This window comes from Acipenser ruthenus, chromosome 14 (assembly GCF_902713425.1).
Source record: "Acipenser ruthenus chromosome 14, fAciRut3.2 maternal haplotype, whole genome shotgun sequence".
Taxonomy (NCBI): Eukaryota; Metazoa; Chordata; class Actinopteri; order Acipenseriformes; family Acipenseridae; genus Acipenser; species Acipenser ruthenus.
Genome location: NC_081202.1, coordinates 25,819,436 through 25,836,361, shown reverse-complemented (window position 1 = coordinate 25,836,361; position 16,926 = coordinate 25,819,436). Strand labels below are relative to the sequence as shown.

Below are 16,926 nucleotides of genomic sequence, written 5' to 3'. Positions count from 1 at the left end.
AATGCTAAAAGGTATCTCTTGGAAACAGTGCCTAACAGATAAGTGCAAATTGAGCATTACTCAAGTCCCCAGACTCTGGCAGAGAGTAAGTGCAACTTGTATTTAATGAGTCTAAATGGCATCACAGCAATACACAAAGGACCCAGTTCACAAAGTATTTACTACAGTGCTGCATTTGACACAGTATTTTCTTACTGGGAGGAAAAAATAGTAATGTTCCAAAACTCTAAATAAATAATTCAGTGTGTTAATGTCATTGCCCTGAAGTATACCTGTGTTATCTTTTGCTAGATTTGTATCATTACAAGTTTGTTTTTCCTTTTAGAAAAACAAGTGCAATCAGAGTAAATGCTTACTGAATGCGGCCCATGGTATTTTTCTAGGGACAGAAAAGTTGTGATTCCAACTTTAGCCTTTTATCATTCTTATGAGCAGGTAATTAGACCTGAAAGACAAGAAAGAGAAATGTTTCAAATGAAGGATTTTAAATACATTTTAAATCAAGGGCTCGTCAAAGATACTTAGGAAAAGAAGGTAAGCGTGTATGTGCAAACAAAACAAAAAAGCAGAAAGGAGAGAAAGAAAGCAAGCTGAAATATTGGCAGGTTTGATTTGCTGTTGGATTTGTTTGTTGAAGAGGCAGGATGTGGAGGTGGAGAGGCTGGGTGGGAGGGACTATTCATCTGCACAGATCATATTACAATCCCACTGTAGTTAGTCCTTGTGTGAAAAATGATGATTTTGACATTAACATTTTTTTACGTTTTAAATATGACTAATATTGGAGATATGCTTTATCGTCTAACACTGCATGCTTACTCATTACATCTGAATTGCTTCTTTAATATTATTAAAATTCTGCATTAATAACTAGCAATTTTTTTAGAATTGTTATCAGATTTTATTTTAATTTTATTCTGTATAGATTCTATTATCTATGATTGACAGTCTTAGTGCTGTACTCGGTCTTCCAAACAGTAGTACTGTAGTAAAAAGAAACAAACAATTGTAACACTATTAAAGTCTTGTGAGTGTTTAAAGTTGGGATTAATCGCCTTCCATAGTTTAACCATTGTGAGATACCTTTAGTCCTAAGCAGTTTCTAAGGCTTAAAATGTAAAAAGCTTTGAGTGCTGTTCTACCCATGAGGGGTTGCAGCAAATAATATAATAATAATAATAATAATAATAATAATAATAATAATTATCTTTATTTTTATATAGTGTCTTTCATAGTGGACCACCATCACAAAGCGCTTTACAAGATACAAGACTAGGGTGTGTGAACTATGCATCAGCTGCACTTACAACAGCGTCTCACCCGAAAGATGGAGCACAAGGAGGTTAAGTGACTTGCTCAGGGTCACACAATGAGTCAGTGGTTGAGCTGGGATTTGAACCGGGGACCTCTGGTTACAAGCCCATTTCTTTAACCAATGGACCACACAGCTATAAATAACCACTGGACCACACAACTCCTATAAATAATATCCCGATATGCTGGTTTGAATGACCAGTTCTTGGTGGCTGACAATCCCATGCTGTGTTGTAAAGACATGAAGTTGCAATCGTGGTCATGGGAACTGGAGTGACATAGAAGAAAAGAAAATGTATGAACACATCGCCTAAAGCCCGAGACAGACAGACAGACAGGCGTGGCGTGGCACCGCTGAGAATTTTCACAGTGCGATACCTGTATAACTTTGTCACTTTGCACTTTTGTGTTTTCCTTCGTTTTTCTATTGCAAATAAGAAATGTATCAAACACCGAACACATATTCAACGAGCTGCTATTGCTGTTAATAAAATGCAGCCGCGGTAATAAATAAAAAAGTCAAAGTATGAGTATTGTGATGACTATTTGTTTACCAGAGCATTTATACTTCTAAAAATGCAGAAACACTGTGCTTCACTGATACGACAAGTTGAAAACAGCAAAGATCATGAGCAGCACAGAGCGCTGTCAATAGGCACAATCGCCAGACGCCTGCTTCACCTATCAGAGTGGAAATCCACTCAATCGAAATCACGCATGCGTACAGGTGGAAAATGTGGACGTAATAGATTATGTTTTGTTTTTGATTTTCATTAGAGGTTAACTTTGAGCTGCTAAACAAAGATTAAATAATTGTGGTTTAGGGAATATATAATACCGTTAAAAAAAAAATTCAATATGATTATTTTCTCTTACTTTCATTTTTATTTGTGCATTTCTGAGTCATCCTGCGTACCCCCTATGACCCTTAGAAGTACCCCCAGTGGTACGCTTACCCCCGGTTGAAAACCCCTGACCTAGTAGAATATTAGGTTATAGACATAATTTAAACAAAAAAAAAAAAAAAAAAAAGAAAACTATATGAACATAATTTCGATGTTGTATTTAAAATCATGCAATTTAAGAAACTACAAAATGGTTTCTCAAAAGTCTACAATAGTAGTACAGTATTTCATGTTAGATGTCAATGTCACATTTTTTAATTTTTGGAAAACTACAAAGTGATATGTAATTTCAGTATGTCAGAGTAGCATATTAATTCTATAGGGTGTGATGCAAAACTTTTGGCCATCACTGTAATGCCCCCCATGTAGTCTACTAAATAAAAACACTGGTTTGTTTTTCAAAGTTGTTTTTCTGTCATCTATATGCAGGTGTATGAAATAAGCCATCAGCTTACAAAGAAACATACAATATGTTGCTGGCAGCAAGTAGCCTACTACTAATGTTAGAAAATATATCCTTTTACAGACAGTTATTTAGTAGAAATAGTGGTGAACTACAGAAATAAAAAAGGCAACACGCTGTTTTGAGCAGTACCGCAGGACTAGCGGTATCGTCCCGCGCTGATCTGTCCAACACCATATGAAAGCAATGGCATCGATACATGCCTTGCATGCTATGCCGAGCCACGCCTGTCCGTCATATTACTGTACCTTTTGAATGTGTAAAAAAATGCTCTGTCATTTGGTCTGCCATAAACATACTGTTAATTGGCAAACAGCTCAGAAGCATGCACTTCAGAAACTGAAGAAGACATTACACTTGAGCAAGCCGCTGTAGCAGATTGCCACAGCATTTAATGCCCTGATTGATATAACTAAAATAGAAGCAGAAATGGGTCAGCTTGCTTATTACCAGACCCCATGAGGCATCGAATTGAAATGCCCTTTATCTGTGTGTTTTCTATTAAATGGCCTTGTTTTAAACGCAACATGAGCATTTAACGTTATATTTACTGTACAGTGAATACACACTGCAATGTATCTACCAGAAGTGTTGCTTCTAATCAGTAAGATGGACTGAAGCAAAAACTTTGAGAAAGATGTCTGCAGCACAGTATGTGTGGACCACAGTGCCGGAGTAAGCCTGCATAGAAACTCATTTCTCACATGAGAAGCCTACACATGTGCAGTGATTTGCTATTCCTAGTTGCCTATTCCAGGTCCTCTTCTGTATATGCAATTATTGTATGTACCAAATATTAAGTGTATTTTGTGCACAATATATAGTTTACTTTTTTTTTTTTTTTTTTTTAATCTTGAAATGGTTAATTAAGATGTTTTTTTTGGGGGGGGGGGGGGCGACATCCTATATTCCCCTATACAGTATGTGATTTATAACCCCCTTTCAAAATGTGTCTTATCGCTTATATTTCAAAATTGCTGTTGTATGCTGCACATTTCTTAAAACAAGGCCCTATTAACATACTTTAGACCAAAAACTATCAATTTTCATAAAAGAAGGTTTCACCCTGTGAGTTGGTGCGGTCCAGCACATGACTGGTAACCTGGTGGATGTTGCTCAATACGCTGCTATGTGCAGCCTCGGAATATGTGAGGCTTTCATCACTACAAGTCTGGGAGTTGTTCAAGCTGTATCACACAGTATCACAGTTTGGCTTGGTTCTTATCAGATTGAGAACAAAGTGATAGCTGAGGGAATTCATTCAAAGGCCAGTACTGTGTGACACAGAAGGACATTGCTGACAATATCATGTGCCTTTTTACAAATCAAGAATGTTGGCTTTAACGTTATTTTACCATCAGTAACTGAATAATGCATTCTTGTGAATTCTTTCAGAGAGAGGACAAGGCAGTAAGCCTGATTTGGCACTTCTGTAGCTCATACATATTTATATAATTGCTGATGAACAAGTTTTTTTCCCCACATCTTAGATGTGACTGGCAGTTAGCCGCCTGCTTTTTCACACACTGCGGACTCACCATTCAGCCACCCAGAGCTACAGCATCGGAGGACAACACAGCCCTGGGCAGCTTACAGGCAAGCCCGCAGGCGCCCGGCCAGACCACAGGGGTCGCTGGTGCGCGGTGAGCTGAGGACACCCTGGCCGACCTAACCCTCCCTCCCCCGGGCGGCGCTCGGCCAATTGAGCGCCGCCCCCTGGGAGCTCCCGTCCACGGTCGGCAGTGGAATAGCCTGGACTCGAGCCGGCGACGTCCAGGCTATAGGGCTCATCCTGCACTGCAAGCGGAGCGCCTTTACCGGATGCACCACTCGAAAGCCCCTTTGAAGGACATAACTAAAACTTAACTAAAAATAAACTTGTACATTTTTTTTCAGATTTTTATTGGAAAAGCCATATGAGCTATAAATAGCTTGTTTACAAAGGTGTCCAACATACAGCAGCCAAATTACAATCACATAAAACACATTTAAAACTTTACAAAACATCACATACATACACAGGGCTTAATGATACAACCTTCTGTAAACGTGTGAGTCCTGTTACTTAAATGCATGCTAATTATTATTATTATTATTATTATTATTTATTTCTTAGCAGACGCCCTTATCCAGGGCGACTTACAATTGTTACAAGATATCACATTATACATTATTTCACATTATACAGATATCACATTATTTTTACATACAATTACCCATTTATACAGTTGGGTTTTTACTGGAGCAATCTAGGTAAAGTACCTTGCTCAAGGGTACAACAGCAGTGTCCCCCACTGGGGATTGAACCCACAACCCTCCGGTCAAGAGTCCAGAGCCCTAACCACTACTCCACACTGCTGCTAATGCCATGGCTCATGTGCATCAGTGGTTAACTCGAAACATCTTGGATAAGTCAACACTAAATGGCGTCCCCGTGGGGTGTCAAGTTAATCAAGGTTAACTGTATGTGTATATCTATGTATATGTATATGTTTGTGTGTGTAAGAGGTTTATAGAGTTTTGTTCTTCTGTGCGCTTTTGTGTGTTTAAGTTTTGTTATGCTGCTGAGTTTGACCTTCATGGGTTTCAAATAGCATCCTGTTCTGTTTCATAACAAATACAACAGCCACCCATCAGCATATCAGTTCACAAAGCATGAATATCTATTGGTCAGTTTTCTCATTAAAGATGCTCATTATACAGTATACAGTATACAGCATTTTCTGAGTTTTTGTAACATTATACCCAAAAAATGGGTTTCAATTGTTATTCTTTCTGTGTATAGGGTCATTTGCAAGGGCTTTTTTTACATACGTTCCAGTCACATAAATGGCAGAGGGCTAATCAGCTGGATATGATTTATCTAAGAAATGACTCCTTGGCTCTTAGATTGGCCAGCAGGTATGTTCGCCCAGCTGCTGCAGTTGTCCTAAGAAATAACTTCTGGTGTGCTTCCCTTCTGTCTGATTGTGTATCTTGCTGTAGTTGGGCCCATCTTTGATTAATTGTTTTGATTTTTATGGTATACAAAAGTAATTATGGTCTAAAAGCTTTGGTAAGCCAATCAGGAAACAGTACCAGGGTTTCCATGGCAACCAATATGCTTGTTGCTGGAGATGGGGTGATTCGTTGGAACAAGTAACACGTCTGAGGATAGTGGGTTTTTAGAAGATAATTTAAACTGTCTTTGTATAGGTACTGTACCTGTACATGTCTTTGCAGAACACACTTGGAGGTGAATTCGCCTCAATGGGTTTTGATATTTTATATAAATGTGTACATTATATATTTCTGTATTAGAAAAAAAAAAAAAAACAGGAAAACCGGAATAGACATGGAGATTTCTTTTTTTCCACCAGAAGGTAAATTATTAAGAATGACAATCGGTATGTACACTGTATACTGAAAGTAGATAAAATGATAGTAGTGATAGTAATTATTTGTACACAACAGATGTTCCTCGAACCAGTCATACATTTAGGTGTAAATCTGATTGTTTTCTTTATAAATCAAACTAATTTTTAACATGTGAACATAAGCCTTGAACAACATCTTCGAAGTATTTATACTGTAGCTTCACTAAGTACTCAGAAGTGTGTAAAATGCCTCCAATAACTTGATCATGTGTGAGTTCTGAGGTGCAAAGTCCCAGCCAGCCATTGAAATCTGAAACCTTTTTTGGGTGGCAACCAAAAAAATAAATGCTAGGACTACAAATGTTAAAAGACCAGTTTGGAAAAAAAATTAATAAAATGTCATTCGTGCAAACATCCATTAAAAAGCCCACCTATTGTATTGACAACATATTTTAGGTTGCAGAACCTAGTGAATGTAACCCATTGTAGTACACATTCCTGCTGTAGAACCAGTGAACATTCTGTAACAGAACATTTACTCTACCCATGGATCATCTTGCCAAGCTCATCCGCTAATCACATTACTCTTAAGTAATCATTTTATTGTGTGGCATGTACAGTATAAGTGTATACTATTATAAATCTACAGAAAAAGCTTGTTTTAGATGATTACTCGCTTTCATTCGGAAGGATTGGGGTTTGTGGTAGATTTTAATGTTGGGATACAATATTTTCAAATGCTAAAAAAAATAAAAAAGGATGAGATGTCCTTTGCTGTCTTCTCCAATTATTTATCTTGCTCTTGCTTACCAGATGAAATATTCAACCATCACATGTACACAATGGCTTATACTTGAAGTGATTTTATTTTGCTGTGGGAGTTATTTGAAGACAAATGTACTGTAGCCAACTCCTACGCACCATTGCAAAAGGGTAATGAAATGCGGCAGTCCATGTTTGTACCACAATATATTATTTACAAATATGTTTTTATAGTCAGTAATAGTTACAGGTCAAGCAGAAACGTTATAAGATTGTGTTTATATAGAATAAGTACTGCAAGATACTGTATGCATCTTCAGATAATGAAGTCTTCCTCTTAGTTATATTTTGTTGTGTTATGCTTTGCTGAATTTACCGTTATTTTAAGTGTCAGTTTAGACAACAGACAGTTGTCTCCCCTCTGTTGCACAATACAGCGTTTTTCTTGACTGGTGATATGGCAGATTGTCAATGGATTTGAAATGTTCCATTTCACCTACTATTTAGGCGAAGAGGCCAGGGTCCTAAAAGTGATATTGTTGAACTTAAAATCACGGTTCAGTGATTACTGTAAATGGCAGTGGAGAAATAGGATTCCACACAGACTCAACATACTATGTGGTGCTGGCCTGAATTCTACTTTTTTTTGTTAAGGATGTGGTCAGAGATATGTGCAGAGATAATCAAAATTGTATTACATGATTTAACATTTTAAGAGTGAATAATGTTCTTGACATATGTTTGTGTCAGTGCGTTCAAATGTAGTTTTGTATTGCGAGCAATTAGTTTATATTAAATGTTTGCAAATATATCTTTTTACATAATTATGTATATATCATACATAGGCATAATTATCTATGATTAACCAAAAAGGCTGACAAATTAATGTAAAAATCTCATGAACAGTGTTCCATGTACAGTAAACTCTCATTAATGTGAATTTCAAGGGACAGGCAAAACAGCGTAGTTCTTATTACCAGGAGTCTAAGCCAAATACATACTGTCAGTTTTTATTTAGCAACAGTAACACTGAAATCAATTTTCAATTACAGTACAATGAAAAGTATTATACATGTAAAAGTACTGTGCATTTTATTGAAAATATGGTTGTAAATGAACTTTTAAAAAGTATACATTGCAACTTGAAATCCGCATTCTGATCATGGGCATCTTTAAACCACAAAAGCAAGGCATGTGTCAACATCAGGGTATTGAGCAAACTGGAAACACTGATGACTTGCATCCACAGTTTGTTGTTCATAGGCCTGTATTATTGTATCCCTTTTTAGAATGGTTGTGAAACTGTTGAAATCTGCAGCAACATCTTTCTTTTTCTTGTACAGTGGTGCATTATCCATGGTCTGCAAGGATAATGCAAGTTTGTTGCAATGGCCACACATTTCTATGCTTCATGGAAATGTCACTGCTGTGTGAGCACATTAGTGTTATTTACATCTTACTTCTTATAATACAAATTCACTTAACATTTGTGTTAAGTGAATTTGTATTATAAGAAGTAATTTACAATAAGCGACCGTAGAAAATGTAGTAGTATAAGGAAATGCATTTGATCCAAATTCGTCTTAATGAGACTTGACTGTACAAGGATTTAAATTGGTTACTATGCCATTCTGGCCTTTTGCAATGATTGTTTGATTGTGCTTCAGATATGCATCAGCTAAATTAGGGCAGCAACCTAATTAAATATTGAATGTTTTTATTTGTAAAATATATTGTACTCTTGCACCACTTATTTTCATAACTTGGTTATGCTTTTGTACCCAAAGGTTATGCCGATTGCTTATGCTTTCCTAGAATATTTGAGCTGGCTCGGGTATATGTTTTTTTTTTATTTTAGTGAAAGTCTAATGCACTCAAATACGGCAGAACTTGAGTGTTTGTCCATTTTAGCATTATTTCAGTTCATGTCATTCAGTCAATAGCCAGACATAAAAGCAAACATGTCACACAAAGTGGGTCAGATGGCTTTTTCCCATTGTGAATGCTGGATGGGATCCGCTACTTAAAAGACCTTATCTCTGGAAAGCATGCAGATTGTCTTTCCTTTTTTCTTTTGATAATTAACTTCAGATGCTCGACAGCTGGGCTAATCTCTTTTTTTTGCCTTTTATTAACTTTCAGAGATTCTGTGTCAGCGAGAAGCCCCAGCCGAACAGGAGCTTTCAGAGGGTCTCATCCCTGAGCAGTTCGCAGGACTTCTGCACGGGTCTTCCCCTGCTTGTGAGTCTCCAGAAAATCCCTACCAGCTGTACAGTAAAGTGAGAAAATACAGCGCACCAGAGCCAAGGAGCAGCCAGAACACAAATCTACTACAGACAGCAGAGTACAGTGCGCACTTCCTACGAACTAGCAGCGATGCGTCTGCACTGAAAGGCACCAAAGAGTGCAAACCACAGGTCGTTTATAGAACTATTTTCCACACAAAAGTCAACCAGACAGATTGCGGCACGTTTGTGACCACCAGGAATGTGAGAAACGGGGATCAGTGGGTAAGCAACGCTTCTGGAGGGTTTGAGGATCGTGCTTGCACTTTAGGAAGGATGCGGTCTGTCCCCAAAAGCATCTTGGACCTGCAGCTCACCAGAAACATGTCCAAGTCAGACTCCAATCTCACCTCCTGCTCTCCTATCGAGGAGGAAATGAGGAACAGTCGGTGTGAGTCTGCAACAAACAAACCTAACCCCGGCAAGCTGCTGGAGAGAACGCCTTCTTTCACTGCAGAATGGGAAGAAGTAAGTGTGTTGAAAATAACAGAATCCACAGTAAGTGTGGAGCAGAGTTAGCTACTTTAGCAACAATCATTTCAAATATTTATCAACCTATGACACAGCATTCGGCATCACCTCATATTTTACAAGCCATTTGAAATACAGATTTGCAGATGATCAGCAACCTAATGTACTTAATGTATGGTGTTCTGACTTTTTTTTTTTTTTTTTAGATAATATTCTCTTGGTACACCACTGTACTCTATTGACATACCGTAAAAAATGTCATGTGTCACTTTCACCACCTATCTTTATATATGCAGGTACAGTTGGGGTCTAAAGTTTTAAATGTGTAAAAGCTTCAGTTTAGATTGTTACTGCTTCAGTTTAGATTGTTACTACTGAATAGTTCAAATAAATACTGAAATATCATCTGCTACATTTTTCTACAGAGGATACTCCATGAACATTCATGGAGTACTGTGGTGAGTTGTGAAGGGTCATACCTACAACCATACAGTTTATTTTTCTATTTATTATACACGTTATTTCAATATTTGGTAGAAGTCGCATGCGCAGGTTTTTTATATGTCTCTTGGCTTTCTAGTGTGGAGACCAATAATGTTGAAACATTGGTACCCCCCCCCCCCCCCCTGTGTAGTATTATTCTATGGACGTCTTCTCACTTTTTATTATTTCTGAAACCTTGTGTTTTCAGATATTCACTTCTGTTATTCTCCAGTTGCGTATACAGTAAATGAATGGTGACATACATTTTTTAATAAACTATGTTTACGCAATAGTTACTTTGTTATTCTACATGCAGTGGATATGGGCAAAGTCACCTCCCATACTTTTTAATTTTTTTCATGATCAACGTATTCCTGACATAAAACTTTATAATATATGTTATGCTGAGCTGCTGAACTGACAAACTATTTAAACAGTGTATTTCCACGAATATTGAATTCCATGCATAAAATAGTGGCTGTTATTTTTTAAAAGTACATGGTGGAGTGGTAGCTTTAGAAGTAAATAGATCATGTTACAGCTAAACCAACACATTACAGTGATAAATGGTGCATTAAACTGTTTAATTATGCATAAAAAAACATACATGGAGACAAACATAAAAGACATGGGGGAATAGATTTTTTTTCACTTCAGCAACAGAGCAGCACAAGGCACATAGCAGTACTGGTATTTCCTTCTACTTACCCTGGTTCTGAAAATAAAGGCTAATAATGAGGGGCAGAGCAATGCAATTCACAAGTTGTACGGACCATTTATATATATATATATATATATATATATATATATATATATATATATATATATATATATATATATATTTTTTTTTTAACAAAAGCAAGCTGAGTGTATCAGTTTTCATACCACTCTGGCGTCTTAAAAGCCCAGGCGGGTAGAGTTGAAATATTTTGCCTGGAGCTTACAGTGCAGTTGCCACTCTGTCTCTGCTTATCTGGAACCACGGAGGAGCCAGGCCTTCAGCAACAACAGCTGCAGGCTGCCCTGGTGAGGCAAAGTCACTGTGGCGAAATTAATTGTCCTTATTAAACCCAATCTTTTTTTATCCTCCAGATTGATAAAATCATGAGCTCTATAGGAGCTGGAATCAACACCGGCCTGGAGGAGATAAAAGAAGATGTTTTGGGTAAGGAGGGTTTTTATTTCTTTATTTATTTGTGTATTCTCACCTTCTGCAAGGTAGTATTACCCTTTGAAGTTGGCACCCACTTCACTAAGCTAGAATGTGTGTTTGTAGAACTGTTAAGCAGTCCTTTCCCGGGAGCATTTTTTAAAAATCTTTCAACTATATTGTTTTTCAAGGTTGTATCATTTATCAATGTGTCATAACAGAGAAGATATACGAAGCAATGCATTCTTTTTATTTATTTTTAAGATGATATCTGAAAATCATAAACAGGCTTTGATTGCTAGGTTTGTTCTGGTTGAACATGATATGATTGACTAGCTCATATAATGTAATGAGTTTAAGAGGCCATATTTCCTAACCAAGTTAAAGAATACATTTTCATTGAAAGCTATGCCTATTCTGGCAGCTCTTTTAATACATTTAGAGGAAAATGAATTATGGATACAATAACATATTTACGGTTTTAAGAACTGAAAAGAACTGAAAACTAATTGTATGTGATTAAATGTATCCACTTCTGTGCATAAATCAAGGAAATAAACATTCTTGGCATTCAATATATATATATATATATATATATATATATATATATATATATATATATATATATATTTCAATTCTAACACAACATTTGTTTACAACTTTGGAAGATTACAGCTTTTGGGCTTTATTCTTGTCTCAGACACATAGTTTATAAATAAATTAACTTTAACCTGTCCATAGGGCATATCCATTAGGTGGTGAAATGCAATTCAGCTGTGGCTGTTTTACTCTGGTTAGGGGATTGTTAAAAGGTTTAAAACTGTGGCTATAAATACTACTAGCCATCAAGAGGCAAACTGAAATTGTGTTCATTGTCAATAAAATGCAATGTATATTTATTTTCACAAGCATAGTCAATTGCAATAGCTATACCAAATCATTTTGTTCCCTAAAGTGATTAAAAAAAAAAACCCAAAACAAAACAGCTATTTACTTTGTATCTGCAGTAACATATTTATTTATATCAGACATCATCCAGATTGCACAAATATTGCCTTTGAATGCATTGGTTTTATTTTTAAATCCAATAACGCCATATCATACACTATTGCCCAGATATTCAAAAGGTTTGCGCAACGCGTGAACGGTTATGCACGTCACAAATGGCCGTTTTGCGTGAATGCGTAGAATGTGCCATCTTCAACCCTAGATCGATCAAGCAACAGTTTGCACCTCCTTACCTTGCATTTACATAGATTTCAATATCAAAGACACTGCTTATACAGTAGCAGGTTAGGCTACTGATTACTGTATTGGTACAATGTACGAAAGGTGCTCCTTTCTTATTCCACTGCCCGTTCAGCCCGTTTTATTTAAGTTGAATCTAAAAAATAAAAAAAACAGGTGATTCCAGCTGTATTATTAATATTATTAATTATTATTGTTTGTTGTTGTTGTTGTATGTATGTATTTTCTTATAACAGACGCCCTTATCCAGGGCGACTTACAGTTCTTACAAAAAAACACATTACAAAAATCAGATCAGTCCAGACAGGGAGCAATAGCGGCTTGATAAGCAGGATCACAGGTAATACTGAGAAACACAAAAAAACAGATGGTACTGTAACAAAAAACAAGAAAGTCAAAAAATATAAATCAATTAGAATAGATAACATTACTCATATTTGTGTGACACCTGTCAAAAGTATGTAGACAGAAGTAGAGAAATCATAAACTCACTTCCCAGCAAACAGCACAGCATAGATACATCTGTTTGAATTCCGTAGAATCTGTGATGGCCCTTTAAATATTTAGCTTATTAGCCATGCTAATGCCTGTGATAATGATAAACATTAGATTCAAATGTGTGCAAATTTCATATGCTTAAGCACAAAAATATTTGAACTGCTCTGAAGGCCAAATTTGAATGAAAATGGCTACGTTTTGCGATAAGCGTGACAGGCTTGCAATATGCAGAATGTTTCCATTTCATTACATTGTCGTGTAGTATTCCAATTCTGCGCATTCACGCGTAGCTCTTGTGCATTTCTACTATATTGGTATTGAATGCGCAGATGGTTTCGCAAGGCTAAAGACCCTGAAACCTGAATATTATATACCAAAGCCGCTTGGCTGAGTCTGTGACACAGTCATGCTTGCCCCTGAGGGTATAAAGGAACTGTGCGCACAGATCTCAGCCATTTTTCCTTTCAAGATCTGACAGGAGAGCCTGGTATCAGATAAGTACTTGTTGCTTATGGCCTGTATAATGTTCGCTAGTTTACTGTGTTTTACATAATTTATGCAATATTACATTTACGCTGTGATAGTTTTTTAAAAATGTATTACGCGTATATTGTGCACTAGAGCTTGTTGTTTGTTACGTCCTGCAGCGGCCTTGTGCCCAGGGATCAAGCAACATAAGTCGGCTGACTTTGTGCTCCCCAGGCTGCATACCTCCAGCTGGAGCTACAGTGCCGTGAAAAAGTATTTGCCCCCTGTCTGATTTTCTGCATTTTTGCATATTTTTGACACTGAATATTATCAGATCTTCAACCAAAACCTAATATTAGATAAAGGGGACCCTGAGTGAACAAATAACACAAAAAAATTATACATATTTCATTTATTTATTAAAGAAAGTTATGCAACGCCCAATGCCCCCGTGTGAAAAAGTAATCGCCCCCTTAGACTCAATAACTGGTTACGTCACCTTTAGCAGCAATAACTGCAACCAAACGCTTCCTGTAGTTATTGATTAGTCTCTCACAGCGCCGTGAAGGAATTTTGGCCCACAAGCACAGCAGATACTCTTTCTGCCTGGAGCCAGAGCACACCAAGGAGGCACTGGTGAACCGCAGTTTCTGCGACTTTTGTGCACATTTCTCTAAGAGCACGCTGGAGAAACATCTCTCCCGCAGCTCTGTCTACCACCGATCAAGAGGGCCACTGCAGTCTTGCAAGTGCCCTGGCCTACACAAGACAAGACAAAGCAGTCCATCTTTGATGATGAGCCTATCACTTCCCACCACAGGCCCAGGGAGCCATCTGGAGTATTGCAAAAATGGGCTATTTGCATAGACTCCTTCCAGTTGGAGGCAGGGTTCTTCTCCATGTACTTCCTAGTGCCCAAGCGGGATGGTGGCCTCAGACCGATCCTCGACCTCAGATAGGTCAACCTGTGTCTAGGTCAAAGGAGGTTAAAAATGTTTACGATGCAACAGCTGTTGCAGTCAATCAGGCCAGATGACTGGTTCATCGCGGTCCACATCCCCATAAAACCAGCGCAAGCAAATACCTGTGGTTCATTTTTCAGGGAACAGCGTACAAGTTCCGGGTCTTGCCATTTGGCCTTTCTCTAGCTCCCTGTGCCTTCTCAAAGTGCATGGAAGCTATTCTGGCCCCATTGAGACTCATAGGTATCAGAGTGCTGAATTATCTAGACGACGGGCTAATTTCTGCCCAGTCTCCACCACAGGCAGAGGCTCACATGGAACTGGTCACTGGCCACCTTCAACGGTTGGGCCTTACGGTGAATCATGCAAAGAGCCAACTCACACCTTCTCAGACAGCCTCCTATCTAGGTGTGTGCTTTGGAATACAGGTCCATGCTGTCCACTCTGTTGGACGGCAGAATGCAGAGAATAGCCGCCTGTTTGGAGCTCTTTCAGCTCAACAGTGCTCACGGTAGTGATGTTCCAGAAACTTCTAGACTCAATGGCAGCAGCTTCCCAGACTCTTCCTTTGTGTCTCCTGTGCAGACTCTTCCTTTGTGTCAGGCCCACGTTGATCCGCGACCGCCTGTTGACAGTGTCTTATCACTGTCTGAAGGCAGGCTATTGATGGGCTGTGTCACCAGAAGGGAGGGGGTGGAATGGCAAGGGTGTACAAGGTGTGTGGAACCCCCCCTTGGCAGGGTCTCCACATAAATGTTTTTGAGCTGCAAGCAATTTACTTAGCCTTGCAGCATTTTTTGCAGAAGAGGTTAGAGGGAGATATGTGCTTGTCCGTACAGACAACACAACAGTGGTGGCTTACATAAACCACCAGGGTGGCCTCAGGTCACCCAGTCTCCATCACGTGACCCACAAACTTTGGGTCTAGCCCCTGAACGGCTGCATTTGCGCCATCTGGGTCTGTCCAATAGGGGTACTGACACCCTACAAAATGCACTCATGAAGCCTCCATTTAAGCCCATGCATTCAGCTGAGCTCAAAGTGGCTATGTGCTTGCTATCACCTCCGCAAAGCGGGTGAGAGAGATGCAGACATTCTCCATAGCTGCATACCAATCCTGCCCTGTTGCTGAAGATAACCTCGGCATTCCATGTTAACCAGTCTATGGAATTTGAGGCTTTCCTTCCACCTCCTTTCCAGTCTGACAGGGAGCGACAGCTCCATACGCTCTGTCCAGTGCAGGCCCTGGCGTACTATGTTGACAAGAGGAAAAGCTGGAGGCAGTCCAAACAATTTTTTGTCTGCTATGGGGCGAAGTCCCATGGTCAAGCCCTGTCTAGACGAGGCTGTCCAAATGGATAGCAGACACAGTCAGTGCCTATCAGCTGGCCGGCTTGCCCCCTCCAGAAAGCTCACTACCCATTCATCCAGGGGCATGACAACTTCTTGGGCTTTATTCCAGGGTGCATCTGTCAAGGACATTTGCAATGCAGCGATGTTGGCTACTCCCCATAACTTTTACTAGGTTCTGCAGAACGTGGAACGCGGAGAGTCGTGGATCCTCAAAACCCTTGTTTTGGAGCTAGAGTGTTAAGGACAGCTTCTCAGTTGCCTTTACAACAGAGGAATAGAGGCGAGTTTCTCCCTCAATGTTTTAGCCCTAGCTACTTGTTACTGGGGTTCCACAGGGTAACGCACATGGCAGCCTCTCCGCTAGCCTTGTAGCATTCCAGTTGTTCTGCAGTATTGCCCTTGCGACAGCTTCGGTACATTCACCCATACGGTAATGGTTACATTTTGTACTTGAAAGGGATCGTTAGGTTATTATCCTAACCCTGGTTCCCTGAAATAGAAATATAACCATTAACCTTCAACGTCACTGCGTCCATGATTGTAGCAGGCTTGAAGGAAAAATGATGCTGAGATCTGTGCGCACAGTTCCTTTATACCGTCAGGGGCGGGCATGACCGTGTCACAGACTCAGCCCGAGTGGCTTTCTTATATAATATTCAGGTTTCGGTGTCTTTAGGAGGTAAACACCCATGCGGTAAGGGTTACATTTCTATCTCAGTGAACCAGGGTTATGATAATAACCTAGTGTTCTATCATGTGACAAGATTCAGTAATCAATAAGGGCTAAAAAGTTTTATAGCACTGTCCTGTTTTAAAAGGTGGGATTTAGTGTCAGACAGAAAATACACTGGTGGGAGGGGCTGTTAATCTTTGAAATGGAAGCACTGAATCTATTTTAGAGCAACAGCCAATTCCATGAAGCACTGTACATTGTCAAGAAGCATAAAGACTAGCACAATCATCACACAGAGAGCACTGGAGATCAGCAAGATATTAACACTGAATAAACTGAGCACTAACATCAAAAATAATCTCGTATGCTAGTAAATATTACATGCTGTCTTAATACATTCAACATTTTGGTTGATAATTTAAAAGATAGCACTAGTAAGAAATTGTACTAACACTTATAATCTAATCATAATGCCCTTTATCTGCAGTGTGATGGTGTTTGTACAGTGATTAAAAGAAACCAACCATTGAATGTG

General features: G+C 38.8%; 1 protein-coding gene across 11 annotated transcripts in view; it reads left to right on the top strand.

Moving 5' to 3' along the window:
• LOC117419806 (ankyrin repeat and sterile alpha motif domain-containing protein 1B-like) overlaps nt 1-16,926 on the top strand; it is a 260,532-nt gene that overhangs the window by 178,983 nt on the left and 64,623 nt on the right. For all 11 annotated transcript variants that reach the window (XM_058986231.1, XM_058986226.1, XM_058986225.1 and 8 more), the window contains 2 exons: nt 8,943-9,553; nt 11,132-11,204. In XM_058986231.1, the coding sequence (XP_058842214.1) occupies nt 8,943-9,553; nt 11,132-11,204 (684 nt within the window). The remainder of the gene's footprint in view (nt 1-8,942; nt 9,554-11,131; nt 11,205-16,926) is intronic.